At 41.7% G+C, this 21,417-nt stretch overlaps 1 protein-coding gene across 1 annotated transcript in view; it reads right to left on the bottom strand.

Annotated features, from left to right (window-relative positions):
- Positions 1–15,922, bottom strand: part of LOC139181441 (P antigen family member 1-like) — a 181,053-nt gene extending 165,131 nt beyond the window's left edge. Inside the window, exons 1-4 of the mRNA XM_070784899.1 lie at positions 15,800–15,922; positions 14,830–14,891; positions 14,198–14,336; positions 13,671–13,796 (exon numbers count right to left, since the gene is read on the bottom strand). Coding sequence (XP_070641000.1) covers positions 13,671–13,796; positions 14,198–14,336; positions 14,830–14,883 — 319 coding nt within the window. The 5' untranslated portion in view covers positions 14,884–14,891; positions 15,800–15,922. The remainder of the gene's footprint in view (positions 1–13,670; positions 13,797–14,197; positions 14,337–14,829; positions 14,892–15,799) is intronic.
- Between the last annotated feature and the right edge of the window lie 5,495 nt (positions 15,923–21,417).

The following is a 21,417-nucleotide window of genomic DNA, read 5'->3' as shown; positions in this document are numbered from 1 at the left end:
AAATGTTTCAATCCCTGATAGCTCAGCTGTGAAAGAATCCTCCTGCAATGCAGGAGACCCTGGTCTGAGTCCTGGGTTGGGAAGATCCGCTGGAGAGGGGATGGGCTACTCACTCCAGTATTCTTGGGCTTCCCTTATGCCTCACCTGGTAAAGAATCCGCCTGCAATGCAGGAGACCTGGGTCCGATCCTTGTGTTGGGAAGATTCCCCTGGAGAAGGGAAAGGTTATGGAAGGGAAAGGAAGGGACCTCACACTATGGGTCACAAAACCCAAATATCGATGATACACTCGACCAGATATGGACCAAGGAAATAGCAGCTGGCAGACCTCACTGCACTGGACACCCAACACCAAACAATCCACCAAACTGAAACTCTAGAGACTCAATAAATGAGGCAAGACACATGAAATCAGCTGAGATGAAATTCGAATACAGGCCGACATGTATTTTAGCAACTTCATAAGCTGCCATGGAGAAATCCAACTGCACAGAGCACTGGTATGGTGAACGCATACAGCTCTTTCACAGTGTTCCATGCAGCCACCACAAAGAAACCTCAGTCCATGGTACCCCGCATCCTACAAACCGCAAAGTTCACAGCCTAAGGCATAGTAACCCCTCAAGGGTTCAGCACCCTCAATCCCTGGTTCACAGACTTATCTCCAGGTCAGAGATGGCACACTCAGGATGCAGAGCCAGCGATGGGTCAGATACCTCCCATGCTTTGACAAATACACTTTGTGATGTCACAACCAAGGGTATGGACACCCAGGGTATTCACAGCTCCTGAAATCCCTTCGTGGATCAATCCTAGTTGTGGACTTGAAGCTCTTCTAAGGAACTGGACACAAGGTGTCCAGCCTCCTGCCAAGACCTCCCACCCTCCAAATGGTACCCAGATGCCAGTAAAGGCACATTCACTCCCCTGCCCCACTGAGGCCAGTGTGAACTGGTGAAACACCTTTGCAGGGGTCTGTGGAAGCACCCATCAGAATTTACATTCCATCCTGCCCTCACCCTCAGCAGCATTTGCCTTCATGAAAGAGGGACAAGTGTCAGTCCTATTCTGTGATGCCTCCTTGGCGTTTAGAACAGCGTCAGGCACATGCGCATAGTAGGTACTCCACAGATGTGTGTTTAGCCAAGGAAGTCTTTGATCCAGCGGTCTCCCTGCTGTGAATGTGCCTTAAGGAGATATTCCCACATGCTCAGAGATGTGTGTACAATGACAGCAAATTTCTAGGGGAAACTCTAGTGCCCATTGATAGTCAGCGACCATTTGCTGGGGACCAGCCCCAGCTGATCCAGGGTATTCGAAGGAGAGACGGCCTAGGCGACTATTTATATGCTAATTAGAGATATAGAGAACAATAGAATGAGGATAGCTCAGTAGGAAAATTCAGTGGAGAAAAGAAGCTGAGTAGCTTGGTTTACGCGGGAGACCAATAAAACTTCAAGACAAGAAGTTTGCACCACTTACGTAGGCCGCAGGCGCCCTCTCAAATAGCGGAAGGTGTCTCACCCTAGACTCCTTCTCGAGTGGGTCTTAGAAGCCCAGGCATGATTAGTAAGCGTGGTGGGTTCCGCGCTCCAGATGGAGACTCAGCTGGAAGTTAAAGGGAAGAATGACATGGGGAGACCAAGCGCTGGTAAACAAGGCCCATAGCTTTATTTTTAACAGGGGCTTTTATACCCTAAGTTACACATAGAGGATAATAGGGGATGCAAAGTCAGCAGTCTTTGGTTCTTATCAAAAACCAAGATTTCTTTCCTGCAAATGTATCGTATACAAATGGTTTAGGTGATTTACATCATCTTCTGGCCAGAAGGCCTACTAACATTTTATGACTCTTGACAAGGACTTATCAACAAAGACTTACTTTCTCTAAGAGTAATTATTTCAAGGTTTGGCACCATCTTCCAAAGATAAAATTGCATTCCTATAGGGCGGATGTGTAATGGGTTTACAACAAAGAAAGAATTTATTACCTTAAGGGTCTAAAGTTACTAACACCAAGGCCACTACTTATTTTTTCTACATACCCACTATTAATTGATACATATTCAAGGATACAATTCAGGGGATGTGAAAACTTGGCAACAAGCATTGACTCATCAATGAAGTCCTTTACTAGTTTATTCTGACAGTTTTTAACTCTCTGAGAGGCTCTAAGCTATTTGAATATCTTAAGCTTCCCATGCCTCTCGAGGCTGGGAGACTGTAAACAATCGTATGCATAGCTGCAGGAGTCCGGGTAAACTTGTCAGGCGAGTTAGAGAGCCATCAGAGGGGTTTGGATTTAAACACTCCTAATTGCCCAGGAACTTTATTAATTGGAGCTGTAAGTTAACTCTTTGACAGAGAGAGAGCGAGATGGTGGTAGGGGACAGCCCCCAGTAAAGTCAGAGGTGAGAGCACAAAGCAATAAAGTAGGCAGACTCTGGTTTTTGGGGGGAAAATGCTCGAGAATATCCGGGGGGACTCCTGAGGCTCGATCCCGCCTTTGCGTATGCCGAGCCTCCTTCCTCATGACCTTTGTCATGAGTGGAATGCCTCACCGGCTCCCCGCAACCATTTACTGAAATTTTCATTAATTTCGGTCAACTGGTTTTATCATTTTCAGTGTACAAATCTTACACCTCCTTGGTTAAACTAATTCCTAAGTTCTTTTTATATTGTAACTGGAATTTTCTTACTTATTAGAAGTATTCACCACTAGTATGGAAATACAGTTGAGTTTTATATATTGAAGCTGGTGATGATTTCACGGGTGTGTACACAGCTTTTTACATGTCACAGATACCACAATAAAGTGGTCTAAGAAAATAAAAATGAAAGCAAAGTAACGCTATGCCCAAATTAAAAAAAAAATTCAGGGAATATGTTGGTAGAACTGGCTTACAAGAAAAACTAAAGGAAGTTCTTCATGCTACAATAAGTGAATTCAGAGGTTAATCTGAATCCATGTGAAAAAGCAAAGAGCACAGGTAAAGGTAATTATATGAAGAAAAATTCTTTATGGACACATATTTCCCTCCTTTCTTCCTGTATTTAAAAAGCAACTGTCTAAAACAATATCACATAAATTATTGTTGTGAATGTGGTAGTTGCTCAGTCATGTCTGACTCTTGGCAACCCCATGACTGTAGCCTGCCAGGCTCCTCTGTCCATGGGATTCTCCAGGCAAGACTACCAGAGTGGTTAGCCATTCTCTTCTCCAGGGGATCTTCCTGACCAAGGGATTGAACCCGGGTCTCCTATATTGCAGGCCGATTCTTTACTGTCTGAGCCACCAGAGAAGCCCAATTATCGTTGGGCCAAGAACATATGGAATGTAATATATTTGCAGTAGCAGCACAAAGGAGGTGGTTTGTATCAAAGTTGTATTAGGCAAGGAAACAAATCTGGATGGTGTCAAATCCATACAAACACATGCAAAGTATCAGAAATCATGACTAAGAGGGTGAATATAACAGAAGTTATAGATACCTGATATCCTGCCATATATCAGCTTTTCATCACATAATGTTATATATAATGTAATAATAATAAGAATGTATTAATGGGGTTACCCTTTATAGATTTATTATATATGTGACAATATGAGGAAAAGAGGGAAACCTGAATAGAGCGATATAGGAGTAATGTTTCTGTATCTCATTAGCATTTGTGTAAATTTCAAGCTGATTGTGATAAAGTAAGATGTTTATGGTGGCATACAGCTAAGGCAACAACTTAAAAGTAGTGGAAAATCAGTAAAGGGTTTAAAATGCTACATTAGAAAATATCCATTGGATGGAAAAGAAAGCAGTAAAATGAGAACCATAGAACAAAATGACATGAGACAGAAATATACATTGGCAGATGTAAGTCTGTATCAACATTAAATGTAAATAGATAAAACAATCCAACCAAAAGCAGACACTGCGAGAACAGTTTAAAAAAATCCATGTGTATGTTGTCTACAGAGGACACAGTTTAGATTCTAAGATACACAAATTACCATGTATGTGTGTGTGTGTTCAGTCGCTCAGTCGTGTTTAAGTCTCTGGGGCCCCATGGACTGTAAACTGCCAGGAACCCTCTTCATGGAATTTTCTAGGCAAGAATACTGGAGCGGGTTGCTATTTCCTTCTCCAGGGGATCTTCCAGAGCAAGAGATTGAACCTGAGTCTCCTGCATTGGCAGATGTGTTCTTTACCACTAGCGCCACCTGGGAAGCCTTTTATGACCCAGCAATTCTACTCCTAGCCAGTTATCCCAAGAGAAATGAAAACATGCTCAGACAGTGGGCTGCACTCAAATATTCCACACGTGTATTCCTAATAGCTAAACGTAGAAACAACCCAGTTATTCAACAACTGGTATACAGATGAAAGAAAAACAAAAGAGTATACGTGTACAAAGGAATATGACACAATAATAAAAAAATAAAAGTAACTACTAATGCATGTAAGACCAAGGATGTGTCTCATCTCTGCAAATGAGAGAAACCAGACACAGAAGGCTACATATTGTATGATTTCATGTAAATGGATTTCGGGAAACGGCACAACTGTTGGCACAGAAATGTATCTGTGGTTTCCAGGGTAGAGGATTGGAGGAAGGAGTCAGACGGCAAATACCCCAAGGGAGCATTTTTGAACATTGAGACGTTTTCTACGTTTTGATTGTGGTAACATTTACACCACGGTATACATTTGTCAAACATCTACAAATGGTAATACGTTTAAGTGTTGGCTTTTATTGTATATAAATTATACCACAATACTTTTTTTAAAGGAAAAGGAAATTTTAAGTATTTAAATACTGGTTATTGTATCCATGTAGACCATGAGCTCAAAAACATAAAAATCTTGTTTGGAATTCTTCCCAGACCTGGACAACTTCCAGAATTCACCATGACAGTTTTGTACTTTATGACAGGAAACTTGGTCTTAACCATGTTTACGATTCCCTCTCCCTCACCTCAAGTCCAAATTCTTGCTGAGTTCTGTCCATTTTACTTCGTAAACGTCTAATGCATCTACTTTCTCTAAAACATCTACTTCTGTGTCATTGACTACGCTAAGACCTCTGACTGAGTGGAACACAACAAACAGAGAAAATTCTTAAACAGAGGGCAGTGCCAGACTACTCGACCTGTCTCCTCAGAAACCTGTATGGGGGCCAAGAAGCAACTGTTAGAACCAGAGTTGGAACAAATGACTGCTTCATAATTGGGGAAGGAGAATGGCAAGGCTGTACATTGTCATGCTGCTTATTTAACTTATACACAGAGTACATCATGCAAAACGCTGGACTGGATGACTCAAAAGCTGAATGAAGATTGCTGGGAGAAATCTCGACAAGCTTAGATACACAGATGACACCACTCTAATGGCAGAAAGTGAAGAGCGACTAAACCTTTGGATACGGGTGAAAGAGGAGAGTGAAAAAACTGGCTTAAAACTCAACTATTAAAACACTAAGATCATGGCATCTGGTCCTATCACTTCATGGCAAATAGAAGTGGGGTAATTGGAGGCAGTCCATCCTAAAGGAGATCAGTCCTGGGTGTTCATTGGAAGGGCTCATGTTGAAGCTGAAACTTCAATACTTTGGGCACCTGATGCGAAGAACTGACTCATTTGAAAAGACCCAGATGCTGTGAAAGATTGAAGGAGAGAGGAGAAAGGGAAGACAGAGGATGAGATGGTTGGATGGCATCACCGACTCAATGGACATGAGTTTGGGTGAACTCCGGGAGTTGGTGATGGACAGGGGGGCCTGGCGTGCTTCGGTTCAAGGGGTCACAAAGGGTCGGACATGGCTGAGCGACTGAACTGAAGTGAATTGAAGTGGAAGCAGTGACAGATTTCGTTTTCTTGGGCTCAAAAATCACTGCAAATGGTGATTGCAGCCATGAAATTAAAAGACGCTTGCTCCTTGGAAGGAACGCTATGACAAACCTAGCTTACATGCATTCTCAGGCACTTCAGTAGTGTCGGCTCTTTACGACCCCATGGACAGAGGCCCACCAGGCTCCTCTGTCCAGGGGATTCTCAAGATGAGAATACTGGAGTGGGTTGCCATGCCCTCCTCCAGGGGATCTTCCTGACCCAGGGATTGAACCCATATCTCCTAAGTGTGCTGCATAACAGACAGATTCTTTACCGCTGAGCCCCCAGGGAAGACCATGACAAACCTAGACACCATATTAAAAAGCAGAGCCTTCACTTTGCTGACAAAGGTCTGTAGAGTCAAAACTATGGTTTTTCCAGTAGTGATGTACAGATGTGTGAGTTGGATCATTAAGAAGGCTGAGTGCCAGAGAATTGATGCTTTCGAATTGTGGTGCTAAAGATGAGCCTTGAGAATCCCTTGGACAGCAAGGAGAACAAACCCATGAATCCTAAAGGAAATGAACTCTGAATAGTCACTGGAAGGACTGATGCCGAAGCTGCAAAACTTTGGCCACCTGATGCGAATAGCTGACTCATTGGAAAGGACCCTGATGCAAAAAGATTGAAGGCAGGAGGAGAAGGGGGCGGCAGAGGGTGAGATGATTAGATAGCATCACCAACCCAATGGACATTAATTTGATCAAACTCAGGGAGATAGTGTAGGACAGAGGAGCCTGGCATGCTGCAGGCCATGGGTAGTAAATAGTTGGACACAACTGAGCGACTGAACAACCACCACCACCTCCACCTTACCTTTGAGCTTCCCTAAGCTTCCAGAGCCCCACTCTCAGCAGAACTAAGAAGCTTTCTGTGTCTGTCAGTGGTAAAGGCTGAGACTTAAGTCTTCACACACTCAGTGCCCCCTGCTTAGTTCTGATGGTGGGTCCTTAGAATGCTCATCACTCCCTCCCAGAGCTGAGACCAGGGAGCCTTCTCATGACAGTAATGGAGCACCTACCCAGGTACAGATATGGGATTTGGAGCTGTTTACCCCCCTCTCCATGTGCTTTCTCCCTTTACATTCATTTGCACGTTTCTTCTTGAGTCACCGAATCCAACTCTGCTCATCCCCACCTGGTAACTGTAACAAGCTGCACCTGCATCTCTATCAGGGCGGGTGCACGTACCCCCTGCACTATGTATTTTCTTTCTCTCCCTTCAGAATCTCTAGACTCCCAGACACCACCCTCAAAAGGGGCAGTGATGCAGGGGAGGTTGTGACTCTCATCCACAGCCTGGGTCAATGCACGGCTGTGTTATATATAACCTCTTTCACTCTTAGAATGAACCTTATCTTCTAGCTTTCCTCCTGCTTCTTGGCCACCCTGCTCACCGTTTTGCTTTGCTTTTCCCTTAGGTCCATTCCCTGTGTTTCTCCTTTGCACTTCTTTTCTGTTTATGTGTCTGTCTGGCCCACCAGTGTGATATTCCCATCATCCACCACACATCACTGGTCTTGTTACTTCAAGCATTGCAGACGCGTCCTGAGACATGCTAGTAATCAATGTGTGTGTACTCAATGAAGGGATATTTTTAATGAGTGACAGGAAAAGCATCTCCTCCATGTAGGAGTCAGTATATAGGCGTCATATTTGTAGCACCATACCTAGTCTTGTGTCTTGTTCCAGACACTGTAGGAGTGTGACTCTGTCTTGGTGCCCTGGTGCCCTTGCATGTCCCCACTTAGGCTACGTAGGCAAGGCTAAACTGCAGGCTGGCTTGAATCTTGGCAGAGAACCTCCTGATTGCTCTTGCAGCAAGGGGAGATAAGCAGCCTGATGAAGAGCTGCTATGAGGCCATTTCTCACCTGCCTCCTCATCCAGCTGGAGGTGACACAAAGTTGTTACTCATCCACCTCTGGTTTCAGTTGAACATAGGATGGTCTCCCTAGCCCCAGCTGAGACTACAGCTCTGGACTGCAGAGCTGCTCAGTGCCACAGGGCGCAACTGCGGGCTCCTTCCTGGCAGAGACCTACCACTTGTAGTGCCTTTACTGAGGCCTTCCAATTCAGTGGCAAACCATGGGACTAGGGACAAGGCAACTGACACCAGGGTCATATTGCTTCTGCACTGTCTGTAAGGTAGAATCTGAATCCATTCGGGTTCATTGTCTCCTTACTGGCCAAGTCCGTAGAAGGTGACAAGCCAAACTAACAACTGCAGTGGTGCCCTGAGGCCCTGTGGCTCCTGTGCTGTGACTTAGGGACTGGCTGCCTGACTATGTGACAGAGTCTGGTGTTGAGTTGTGTGATGTTGCGTGACTAGAATCTTGGCTTATTTTCTTTGTCATCACACACAGCAAGGAGCACGGTTTTCAGTACATATTATGACTTAGGGTAGCCTTGTCAGTCCTCATTAACAAACCAACCTTCGAATGGATGCCATGTCTGATACCAGCTATTGAATCTGCTATTGAATCAATATATTTATTTAGACAAAATATGTTTCTCAAGTCCAGTTCATTTTAAAAGTTAACATTATAGCCTACTTGAAATTCGAACTCTGTATCACTTGTGAGAGAACTGTAATTGTAAATGTTTAAATGAAAAATTGGAGTAGAATAAGCCAAATCCATTTGCAACATAATGCCTACTTCACATGTTATCTTGTTTATTCTTCATAACAAATATTTACTGTAAACTTGTAATTCCCACTTTAGAAATGGGGAAACAGATCCACAGGATGTAAATACCTTTCTCACCTTCACTCAGTATGTGTCAGAGCCAGTACTGATACTCTGAGTTATGTCACGTGCTGTGCTTAGTCGCTCAGTCGTGTCTGACTCTTTGTGACCCCAGGGACTGTAGTCCATCAGGCACTTCTATCCATGGGGATTCTTCAGGCAAGAATACTGGAGTAGGTTGCCGTGGCCTCCTCCAGGGGATCTTCCCAACACAGGGATCGAACCCCGGTCTCCAGCACTGCAGGTGGATTCTTTACCGTCTGAGCCACCAGGGAAGCCCAGTTATGTCATGTCATAGCCAATAAGGAGACAGAGCAGATAAGACTCAAGTCATTTTGTCTCACGAAGTTCCCCTCATTCCTTTCCCTTTTCTTCTAGCTAGGATCTAATCTTGTCAGACAGCTCCATGACTAGGGGCTTTTTCACATACTTTTTGGTAAGTTGAGATACTCTTATTTAAGTCTCATGGTAGGTTTGAACCTCCCATTTTCAGTCCTTTTGGACCTGGATTTTCATACCTCTGTAAGGGCACAACAGCTGCTATTTATAATCCCCTGTTATTCGCTAAGCAGAGTGAAGTCTGAATAGGTCCTTTGTTGCAGAAATATATTTTTTTGGTGCATGAGGATGCAGATGGGGGCTCAGAGATGTAAGCGTTTTGTTATTATTTTAATAACAAGGATACAAGGGAGGAATCAGACAGCTGGAGGACTTCCCTGTAGCTCAAATGGTAACGAATCTGCAGGAGACCAGGGTTTGATCCCTGGGCTGGGAAGATCCTCTGGAGAAGGGAATGGCAATCTTCTCCAGTATTCTTGCCTGGAGAATTCCTTGGACAGAGAAGCCTGGCGGGCTACAGTTCGTGGGGTCGCAAAGAGTCGGACATGACTCACTGATTCACACACACACACACACACACACACACAGCCAACTGGAGGGCTTCTGAGATCTGGTGACTATCAAGCCAATGGAGGACGTCATGGAGAAGAAAAGATGTTTGTGGCTGTTCTCTCCCTGAACCCAAAAAAACTTGGAAGGGAAGTCAGAAATGTGTGAAAGATATGCTGTGCCATTTGCCATGCAATTTGACAGCAGTTCTTTTCCTGTCTCCCTACAACCTTAAACAATGGCTTTGGCATTCCATTTCTCTATAGGACAATACAAATACATTAAGTTTTTAAAAATGTTTCCCTGTCAATGATTTCATCAGGGACACCGTATGAGATTTGGGTGGCATATTTTGTAAACCCATTTATTCAAGAGAAGACCAAAGGCTTTTATGAATTTTTTATATGTGGGTATATATATGTATGTATATGCATTAACATGTAGATTACACCTAAAGAATATGTTATGACCCAATTTTTTTAACCCTAGAAGTGCAAGGGTGGTTTACATGTATAAGGTTGCCAATGCAATTCACCACATTAATAGAAAAATGGAGGGAAAACAATTCTATCATCATCACAATTGATGCAGTATAAGTGTTTGATGAAAATTAATCTATATTCAAGACAGCAAACTAGGAATAGAATGGAACTTACTCTGATAAACTATATCTACAAAAAAGCAACGTAAAGAGGTTGAAATGGAGAAGATTTTTCATTTCCTATTGGGAAAAATGCCGTTTATCCCCTGCTTTAGTCAAGACTATTCTGGCCAGGTTTGTTCAATGCTGCAAAATGAGGACAGGTTTAAGGTTTAAGCCAGTAGAAACTGTTGATATTCAAATATAATAGTATATTTTGAAAAGCAAAAATAATCTAGATCTAAATTTGTGGAATTAATATGCATATTTAGAGGAATTGTTGGACAGAAAATCTATATATGACATTCTATCACTACATACATCCTCAACTAGACACTAAAAATCAAAAACCATGAATTTTCAATAATATTAAATACCCATGGATAAATTTAACAAAAAATGTGCAAGTAGAAAATGAAACTTTATTGACCGAAATTTAATAGTCAAATACAGAACATAAGAGCAGCATAGATGGTTTCAGTTTATCTTCTTTCAAGCAAATGGCTGCCCTTCACCTATAATATAAACATTAAAAAAGTTACTTAGCAGAACTGTATTTGGATGACAGGAGAGGTATACAAAGTTCACTGCAGTTGTAGTTTTATAAAATGGACTAAAACAGGAACACTAAGGGCGACCTTCGGCTTACCTTCATTTAATCCTCTCTAGAGATTTTATAGACTTTTCAGGCAGGTTACCAGTATTTTTAAAAACACACTACTCTTCCTAGTTATACAAGAAAAGAAGGACACTGAGTTCAGAACAAATGAAATCAACGGAACCTATCAGAAGGTAGTTTTCAGTAGAAGGCAAAACTGTGCACACATTCAGTAAAATATCTAACAACAAACAGTACCCTAAGGAGAACAAAATACACAAAAACTGAAACAAAAAATCCCAAAAAAGTATCATTTAAATGCGTTGGTTTGAAATAATATTCCGAATATAGGATAGCTAAACAGTTGTTATCTCTGTTACTGCTTAAGTGAAGTAAATAAGAAGGCCAGTATTACATTTCTTTCTTCTCTACTGTCGAAAACTGTAGACATTTTCATTTGTTCTACTTTATCCCTGATATGGTGGTTTTAAGTCGGTTAAACATTTGCCCCTTTTTTACCTGTGGCCCTCATGTAATTCTAAATGTTTCTTTTCACCCTGGAAAGCATTCCAGTTGGTATAATACATTATATGCTGACACTAATTTTAAGTCCTTACTATCACTGGCGACATGGTGACATCAAAATGTGAAGCAGAAATAGGTGTGTTTCTCGCAGCCACACCCAAAAAAAAAAAAAAAAGGAAAGAAAGAAAAAAGGAGAGAAGAAAAGGGAGAGCAAGAGGGAGTATGAGTGAGAGAGAAAAGCAAGTAGGAAGAGAGAAAGAAAATCTGGAAAAGCAGATTTTTTTGTTTCTAAATGATAATGGCTTTTGAGAGAAAACTCTGACCAATTTCAAAACTTCATCCACGGTATTTGTGATGTTTAGTTATTTAGTTACTGTGAGGTATGTTAAATAATATTTGTTTTTCTACCCTACTAGCCATTTCATCAATATTCTGAAAATATTTGAGTTCCAGATTATACTGCTTTAATTCTGTAATATACTAACTGTTAGTGTCTTGTTCATATTTCTAATTATGTGTACTTGGGCTTTGTCCATTTGCTTCACAATGATGTAAACTGAGAGGAATGGATTGGCAGTTTGGGGTTGGCAGATACAAACCATTACATTCAGAATGGATAAACAACAAGGTCCTACTATATAGCAGAGGGAACTAATGTCCAATCTCTTGTGATAAATCACAATGGAAAAGAATATTAAAAAATGTGTGTGTATATATATATATATATTAAAAATTATGTAAGCTAGCACATTGTCTTTATTTATTAGTTGAGTTTATTTTCCTCTTCCTAACACTTCATACCTGTCTTTTAATAAATATCTTTTTCTTTTTCCCTTAGGTTTATTCTGTTGCTCTTTTTCTTACCTTTTATGTTGAATGTAGGATTTTATATTTATGTACCTTGTAATTTATGTATTTTTCTTTTAAATACCACACATATTTAGGGCTAAGATTTGTATATGAGAACATTTTAATCATGTTCTGTAGTTACTTGAATGTCATCTGAAAGTTGTATTTTCATCTAATTGTTCAAAGGGAAGGGAATAAAATGTAAAGTGAAAATATTTAGAAGGCTAATACACAGTAAATTCTTCCCTAACTATGAAGTTCCTCCTTTAAAATCAGCACCATGCAATTCGTTGCCAGCAAGTTGGAAAACAGGTAAGTGAAAGATACTAAGTTGATTACGCGGGAAGAACTAGAGTTACAATTTTTGGCCTTCAAAACTTTTTAAACTCATGTATCAACGAGGAAAAATAACATACTGGATACGGTTAGAGATGATTATATCACGAGGCTCAGATTTTTATTAGTTCTTTAAGAGTGAGAGTGGGGTATATGGCAAAACCTTCACAGTATTGTAAAGTAATCATCCTCCAATTAAAATAGGCAACCTCCCCCCCCAAAAAAAGACCAAACGTGGGGGCAGGTAGTGTGCTTAGCATACGTATCTTACTCACACCTGCCTTGAATATCACTGACTAAATGCACTCTCTCAACTTGATCAGCCACAGAAACAGGAAACTAGACTATCTTTGGCCATTTTATTATTCAGTCATTTCATGCTTCCCTGGGGAAAGGATTTAAAATGCAACTATTTTTTAAAGAGCTAGAGAATTCAGAATTTGAGAGAATTTAACAAACATCAAGAAAAATGTTGGCTCATTTTCTTTTATAAAAAATTAATTAATTGATTTTAATTGGAGACTAATTACAATAGTCTGGTGGTTTTTGCCATACATTGACATGAATCAGCCACAGGTGTACATGTGTCCCCCGTCAGAAAATGAAATCTCAATTCCCCTGTTATAATTTGACTCAAGATGACATTTTATGATAAATACATCATACAAAACAGAGTATTCTTGTATGCATTCCATCAAAGAGAATCAGAGAATGCAGAAATTAGCATTGAAAAATCAGCATCGTCGTGTATCTGTTCTGAATTCACAACTTAAATGAGTAAAGTTGAGTTTAGAAGTTAAGGGATTTCACAGAATCACACACATTATGCTAAGCTGGTACTAGAACCTACTTGGATGCCTAGGCATATTTCATATAAACTGATATTTATTACAAATGCATTCCATATTTGCTACAAGCAGAAATTATAAAAGAACCTGAAAATTATTAGCTGTTGCTTAAAGTACTTATACTCAAGAGAAGAAAACGGTTTCCTATTTTCAATTCGATATGGCTTTGATCCTGTCTGTTTCTTTATTTGAAAGTCTGTAAGTCAGGCATTCAGGCATCTGGGGTCTGAACTACATTTCAAAGAATATGTGAACTCTATTATTAAAATTAGTAATGTTCCCTCTATATTAGTAAAGATATAATATTCTGAAAAACAGAAACCACATAAGTTACTTTCTGAATGGATGACATACCTGCTTCTGGCATTTCAACAGGCTCTGTATTTGATGCAAACTGCTCCCTGACATCGGGACCATCTCCACCTTCACCCCCAGTCTTTGCCAGAGCCAATTGCTGGAGAGCAGCTTCCAGGCCAGAATCTTTAAAAAAAATGCATCAATTCTGCTGTAAAGCATACAATATAAACACGGGAATGATATTCATTCCCTCGGTGTTATGAATTAAAAGCCTTAGGTTAGTATGCTAAAAATGTGATGAATAAGAACCTCAGGAGCATTATTCCAGGAATGTTTTGCTGGAGAAAAAGGAAAGCAGAATTTTCCGAATGTTATTACCATTTTCCTTTTCCAGGGTTGTCCTCAGACAACTTAGTTGCCCCCTTCTCTTTGTCTTGAAAACAAGGGAAAATTTGAGCGATCACACTGACCTGCAAACTATACTCTCCTCAGTTTTTTAGGAACTGTCTGAAGTCCTTTTCTAATGTTTCCTTTCCTCTTCTTACTGGTTATGTCTTAAGGCATGACGCACAGATACACTTTACCTTCAAAGGGATCCTTCTCCTCTTCTTCATCACGATTCACTGGATCCTCTCCATGTACTTCCTCCTGTCTAGGTGTGATATCCTGAATCTCAGCTGGTGGTTTCTCTTGTTGAGGTTGCTCAACACTGGGTTGCTGGTCCTAGTAGAGAGTGCATGCAAAGAAAAACTTTTGTTGTTAATACATCTAATAGCATAAATATACATAATTCATAGATATATCTGATCATAATTAAAACTAACAACATTTTCCCAACACAATTCTATGTACTTACTTTTAATAAAGTTACTCTTCCCACAGAGAAGAGTTAGCTCCCATAAGAGTTACCCAGGAAGACTTTGGAAGTTATTTAAGTCTATGTTGGGATGGAAGTATGCAGCCTGTTGTTAATAAGCAGGAGGAGGGAGTCACTGGGCACATTTCCAGGGAATTTAACAGTATAATCATCCAGGCAACACTGCACTATAATATATCTGGATCAAGGTTCCTTCCTAAGACAAAGTGTCACCCTTTATCAGCATGGAAGACCTTTATCACCGCATCTGTACAACTTAACATCATTTTCTCAAAAATAAACTTGTGCTAACAGAAAACATCAAATGGTAAGGTTACTCATAACCACAGGTTCATCCACCTGGGAGCAATCTTGCTTTGTAGGTCCAAATGCTGATGCCACTTGCCCACTCATATTTCTCCCTGAAAGCAGAATATTGTGATTTAGAAAATGTATTTAAGAATACAGCTATATTTGATCAGTTTTATGACCTTATGTTGACTTGTGTTTTTTTAATGTGAAAATACTTTCAAACGAAAACTCTGTGGTTAAGTATGAGTGTACATGCATTTCAATTACACCAAATACAGTCGCTTGCAAAGCCATTTGTGTCTTTGCGAAGCTGGCAGAGAAATCACCTTAAGGTACATAAGAAGGCTGAATTTTTGTGAGGACGTTTGATTTCACAACAGACTTCTCCATCATGAAGATCTTTAGTGAAATACTGCTAGGAATTCAAAAGCTCAGGACTATTGCTCATGTCACACTCCTATTCACCAGACCTATTTTCCCCAACTCCCTTGGAATTCAGTTGGAACAGGAAGAAAGGCTCAGTCTTTACAGCCTGACTATGGCGATTTTCTCAGTGTCTGGGGCTGAGGTGAGGCTGCATACAGAGCAACCGGTCCACTTCTCTCTTGGCACCTTACCACAAAACCCGCAATACAGTCACAACCCCACTGCGGTCTGGTTTCTAGACCTTTCCTTAATCGCCCACCCCAACCCCTGCCCAGGTCCCACTGCCGGCCCCAGATTCTGTGCTCTGTCGTCAGTTCCAGGGCCCCAATGAACTAAATATCTCAAATAGCACCCCCAAGTCTCCCCCAACCATCATCCTACCCCCTGCCCTCCTCTGCCCACTGCCCTTCCTCTCCCGCCATCAAGGCAAAAACTATGGCGTCGCGACACTTGTGAGGAGAAAGATGACTACCTTGAGGGTCTTCCTCCTCAAAGGCCCTAGATCGCACTGCCCGACCCACGCGAAACTTGCTGGCTCCCCCTCACACGCACACACACTTAAACGCCAGACAGGACAGACCTGTGAACCCACCTGGTGAGTCTCAAATAGTGAGAAAGAACCAGGACTGAATAAACAGACCCGTCTCAGGCCCAACGCTCCTCAAAGAACGCTCCGGAAGGCGTATGCGCACCAAGGCGCATGCGCAGCAACGGATGCACACGCACACACTGCGCATGCTCACTGAGTTGAGCCTGTGCAGTGCAGGTTGCAGTTTTCCCGCCATTGAGGTAGAGTCCTAGAACCGCAGGGTCTCTGGAAGATGAGAAAGGGGCTTGAAGGCTATATTTTTTTCCTTCCAGTGCAGTCTTTCTCATGCATCCACAAACTGTGGTGATAGGTAGTCCCAGGTTACCCTTAGTGGAGAATGTGTCTCAGAAAGATAGTCATGACAGAAATAGATATTACGTTTTTTAATACCTATTTTTATACGTGCTCTGATGAACAATTTCCTTCTCTGCTTCTGGGTTTTCCTTCTTCCGTCATACTCCCAATGGCTTTACTCACTTCCATGGAATAAGTACGTAAATAGATGCCTCTGTTTACACTTCTTGCTTGGTGCACTGCACATTTAAATCTCTGAACTGGTAACTAGTTTCTCTGAATATACTTCTGGTTCCTATACAGTATTGTTCCTTTAGCATCGGACTCCACTTTCACCACCAGACACATCCACAGCTGGGTGTTGTTTCCACTTTGGCTTAGCCTATTCGTTCCTTCTGTAGCTATTTCTGCACTCTTCTCCAGTAGCACATTCTTTTTATTCTATTATAGCAGGATTTTTCGTACTTACTAGGAGTTTTAATTTTACCCAAGAGAAAGGAAAACATGTTCACACGAGGACCTTTACTCAAATATTCTACTCATGTACTCCTAATAGCCAAAACTCGAAACAGCCCAACTATTCAACAACTGGTATATAGAAGAAAGAAAAACAAAAGAGCTTACTCGTACAAAAGAACACTACACAGTCATTTTAAAAGGAACTACTAATGCATGTAACAGCAAGGATGCATCTCAGCTGTGCCAATGAGAGATGTCAGACACAGAAAGCTATGTATTATATGATTTCCTGTCAATGGATTTCTGGAAAAGCACAACTATAGGCAGAGAAATATATCTGTGGTCGCCAGGGTATAGGAGTGGAGGAAGGAGTCTGAATGCAAATAGCCCAAGGGAGCATTTTCAAATCAATGGCATATTTTCTACATTTTTATTGTGGTAGCATTTACACAATGGTATGCATATGTCAAAACTCGACAAACGGTAATGCTTTAAAGCATTGACTTCTATTGTATATAAATTATATCTGAATACTTCTCACTTTTTTAAAAAAGGAAAAGGATCTTTTAAGTATGTAAATACTGGTTATTGTATCCATCTAGAACTTGAGCTCATAAACATAAAAATCTTATTTGAAATTCTTCCCAGACCCGGCCAACTTCCAGGATTCCCCATGACACCTTTGTACCCTTATGACAGGACACAGAAACTTGGTCTTAACCACGTTTACAATTCCGTCTCTTCACGTCAATTCAACATTCTTGCTGAGTTCTATCCATTTTACTTCGAAAATGTCTAATGCATCAACTTTTCCCCATGTCCACCACATCTGCTCTAGTCCAAAGCCCCCCTCCATTTAATTGTCAACCCCCTTCTAACGGGTCTCTCACATCCACTCAGGGTGCCTGTCTCCCCCTCACCGCCCTCTCCCTCCCTCTCTTACAGTTCCAGAACTGTTTATGACTTTCTAGATAAAGCCTACTGTCCTACACAAGAACTTGAAAGTATGGCCTAGCCCTTGCCCAGCTTCCTAACATCATGGAAAGTAGAGAATCATCTTCTTGTCTCTCTTATTGGGCTTCATTCATACCCTCCAATTTTTCAAGCTTAGATTGTCCCATATTTCTGAAGCCTCCAGTTAGTAGACTCCTTCAAGCTAGGCTTGAACAGTATATGGAACGAGAACTTCCAGATATACAAGTTGGTTTTGAAGAGGCAGAGAAACAAGAGATCAAATTGCAGCCTTCATTAGATCATCAGGAAAGCAAGGGAATTCCAGAAACACATCTACTTCTGCTTCATTGACTAGACTACCTCAAGGCCTCTGACTGTGTGGATCACAAAAAACTGTGGAAAATTCTTACAGATGGGAGTACCAGACTAGCTGACCTGTCTCCTGAGAAACCTGTATGAGGGTTAAGAAGTAACAGTTAGAATAAAACATGGAAAAACAGACTGTTTCAAAATTGGGAAAGGAGTAAGACAGGTTGTATAGAGTCACCTTGCTTATTCAACTTACATGCAGAACACATCATGGGAAATGCTGGGCTGGATGACTCACAAGCTGGAATCAAGGTTGCTGGCAGAAATATCAAGAAGCTCAGACGGGCAGATCATACCACTTTAATGGCAGAAACTGAAGAGGATCTAAAGAACCGCTTGATGAGGGTGAAAGAGGAGAGTGAAAAGGCTGGCTTAAAACTCAACATTCAAAAATATAAGATTATGGCATCCAGTCCTATCATTTCACGGAAAACAGAAGGGGGGAAGTGGATGCACGGACAGATTTAATTTTGGAGGCTCCAAAATCACCGTGCATGGTGATTGCTGCCATGAAATTAAGACACTTGATCCTTGGAAGAACAACCATAACAAAGATAGTATGCATGCATGCTCATTGCTTCGTTGTGTCTGACTCTTTACGACCCCATGGACCGTAGCCTGCCAGGTGCCACTGTCCATGGGATTCTCCAGGCGAGAATACTTTAGTGGATTGCCATGCCCTCCTCCCATGGGGCATGGCAAGGCACCTTCCCAGCCCAGGGGTGAAACCCATGACTCTTGCATCCCATGCATTGCAGGGAGATTCTTTTTTTTTTTTTTCCCCACTTTATTTTTTAATTGAAGGATAATTGCTTTACAAAATTTTGTTGTTTTCTGTCAAACATCAACAAGAATCAGCCATAGGTACACCCATGCAGGCGAATTCCTTACCACAGAGCCACCAAGGAAGCTCATGTCAAACCTAGACAGCATAGTATAAAGCAGAGACATCACTTTGCCGACAAACGTCCATATAGTCAAAACTATGGCTTTTTCAGTAGTCATGTTCAGATGTGTGAGTTCGATCATTAAGAAGGCTGAGTCACAAAGAATTGACACTTGCGGTTTGTGGTGCTGGAGAAGACACTTGAGAATCCCTCGGACAGCAAGGATATCAAAACAGCCAATCCTAAAGGAAACCAACTGAATATTCACTGGCAGGGCCGATGCTGAACCTGAAGCTCCAATACTTTGGCCACCTGATGGGAAGAGCTGACTCACAGGAAAAGACCCTGATGCTGGTGATCAGGATGGGAAGCGTAATGCAGGTTATGCCCTGTTGACTGCTGAACAGGTTTTAGAAGCAAAATGTCTCCCCCAGGGAACCAGTGCTCAGTTAGCGGAACTTGTGGCTCTGAACCGAGCTCTGCTGCTGCTGCTGCTAAGTCGCTTCAGTCCTGTCCGACTCTGTATGACCCATAGAGGGGAGCCCACCAGGCTCCCCCGTCCCTGGGATTCTCCAGGCAAGAACACTGGAGTGGGTTGCCATTTCCTTCTCCAATGCATGAAAGTGAAAAGTGAAAAGTGAAAGTGAAGTTGCTCAGTGGTGTCCGACTCTTCGCAACCCTATGGACTGCAGCCTACAAGGCTCCTCCATCTATGGGATTTTCCAGGCAAGAGTACTGGAGTGGGGTGCCATCGCCTTGTCCCGACCCGAGCTCTAGAGTTAAGCAAAGGGCAGCGAGCAAATATCTACACTGATTCTAAGTATGCTTATTTGATTTTACACGCTCATTCTGCAATATGGAAAGAAAGACAGTGTAAAAGGACAACAGGAGAACCTATTAAGCCTTTCAGAGAGGTGCAGAGACTTTTGACTACTATATATTGTCCTAAAGGAGTAGCTGTTATGCATTGCAAAGGGCACAGCAGGAATGGGAGTAAAGTAGCTGAAGGTAATCAGCTGGCTGACTGTCAAGCAAGAAAAGCGGCACTTTAGGAAACCCCTTCACTGCAGATGCCTTTGATCTGGACAGGTCCCGTGTAGCAGGAAAACCCACAATATACTGAGGAAAAATTAGAAAAATAAGAGAAAAGAGGAGCAAAGATTACTGATACAGGATGGCTACAGTCTGAGGATGGACGATTAATAATTCCTGAAAATACTCAATGGAAAATTCTTAAGGGTTTACACCAGAGTTTTCGTTTAGGTGTAGAGAGTACTTCAGGTCAGTTCAGTTCGGTTCAGTCGCTCAGTCGTGTCCAACTCTTTGTGACCCCATGAATCGCAGCACGCCAGACTTCCCTGTCCATCCCCAACTCCCGGAGTTCACCCAAACTCATGTCTATCGAGTCTCTGATGCCATCAGGCCATTTCATCCTCTTTCGTCCCCTTCTCCTCCTGCCCCCAATCCCTCCCAGCATCAGGGTCTTTTCCAATGAGTCAACTCTTTGCATGAGGTGGCCAAAGTATTGGAGTTTCTCTGCAGCATCAGTCCTTCCAATGAACACCCAGGACTGATCTCCTTTAGGATGGACTGGTGGGATCTCCTTGCAGTCCAAGGGACTCTCAAGAGTCTTCTCCAACACCACAGTTCAAAAGCGTCAATTCTTTGGCGCTCAGCTTTCTTCACAGTCCAACTCTCACATAGATACATGACTGCTGGAAACCCATAGCCTTGACTAGACGGACCTTTTTTGCCAAAGTAATGTCTCTGCTTTTTAATATGTTATCCAAGTTGGTCATAACTTTCCCTCGAAGGAGTAAGCATCTTTTACTTTTGAAAGGTTGTTGCTGAAGGAAAAGACGCTGGGATTCTTGGCCTCTGGAGGAGAAGAATTCATTCCAGGGCCAGAGACGAGGCTTGATCACTCAGAGCTTTTGTGTAATAAAGTTTTACTAAAGTATAAAGGAGATAGAGAAAGCTTCTGACATGACATCAGAAGGGGGCAGAAAGAATACCCTCCTGCTAGTCTTCAGCTGGATGTTATATATAGTCACTAGCAGTCTGTTAATGAAAGAAAGGAATGTCTTAAAACTCAGAATGGTACCAGGCCCCTCATCCATAAGATGTATTTTGGGATAATCTTGGCACCAGAGGATTCATCCCTGGCCATAAAACGATTGACTTGAATGTTGTAGAAGGGCACATTACCATAAAAAATAGTTTCATTTACATAGATTAGGGGAACAATGTCTGAGTATAACATACTGGTTTATCAAGTAGGTTCTGAGCCATTAGGTGGAACCCACTTGAAGACAGAATTTGGGGTAAATGCATAGTACATTAACAGAGCTTAAGACAAAGATTTCCATAAGAAAAATGCATTAACTCAAGGTTTGAGAATAGTTAACTTCAGGTGAAACCAGGTGTCATTATGGCAACAGAGTATTTTAAGAGAAACCTCCTCTAAAATTTGTCTAGAGAAGGAAAAAAATATCAGTAGTTTGTTTCCTTCTGCCGCTTAAGAGAGATAAAAAACGTCTGACACTTGCAGCCTATTTCCTCCGTTTGGAGATCCCTGGCCTTCCTGCCTGTTACCATCTCTATTTCACGGTTGCAATCAGCATCTGCAGTGATGTTGGAGCCCAACAAAATAAAGTC

The sequence above is a fragment of the Bos indicus genome, chromosome X (assembly GCF_029378745.1).
Source record: "Bos indicus isolate NIAB-ARS_2022 breed Sahiwal x Tharparkar chromosome X, NIAB-ARS_B.indTharparkar_mat_pri_1.0, whole genome shotgun sequence".
Taxonomy (NCBI): domain Eukaryota; kingdom Metazoa; phylum Chordata; class Mammalia; order Artiodactyla; family Bovidae; genus Bos; species Bos indicus.
Note: the sequence above shows the minus strand (reverse complement) of the source record. Positions and strands in the feature narration are given on the sequence as shown.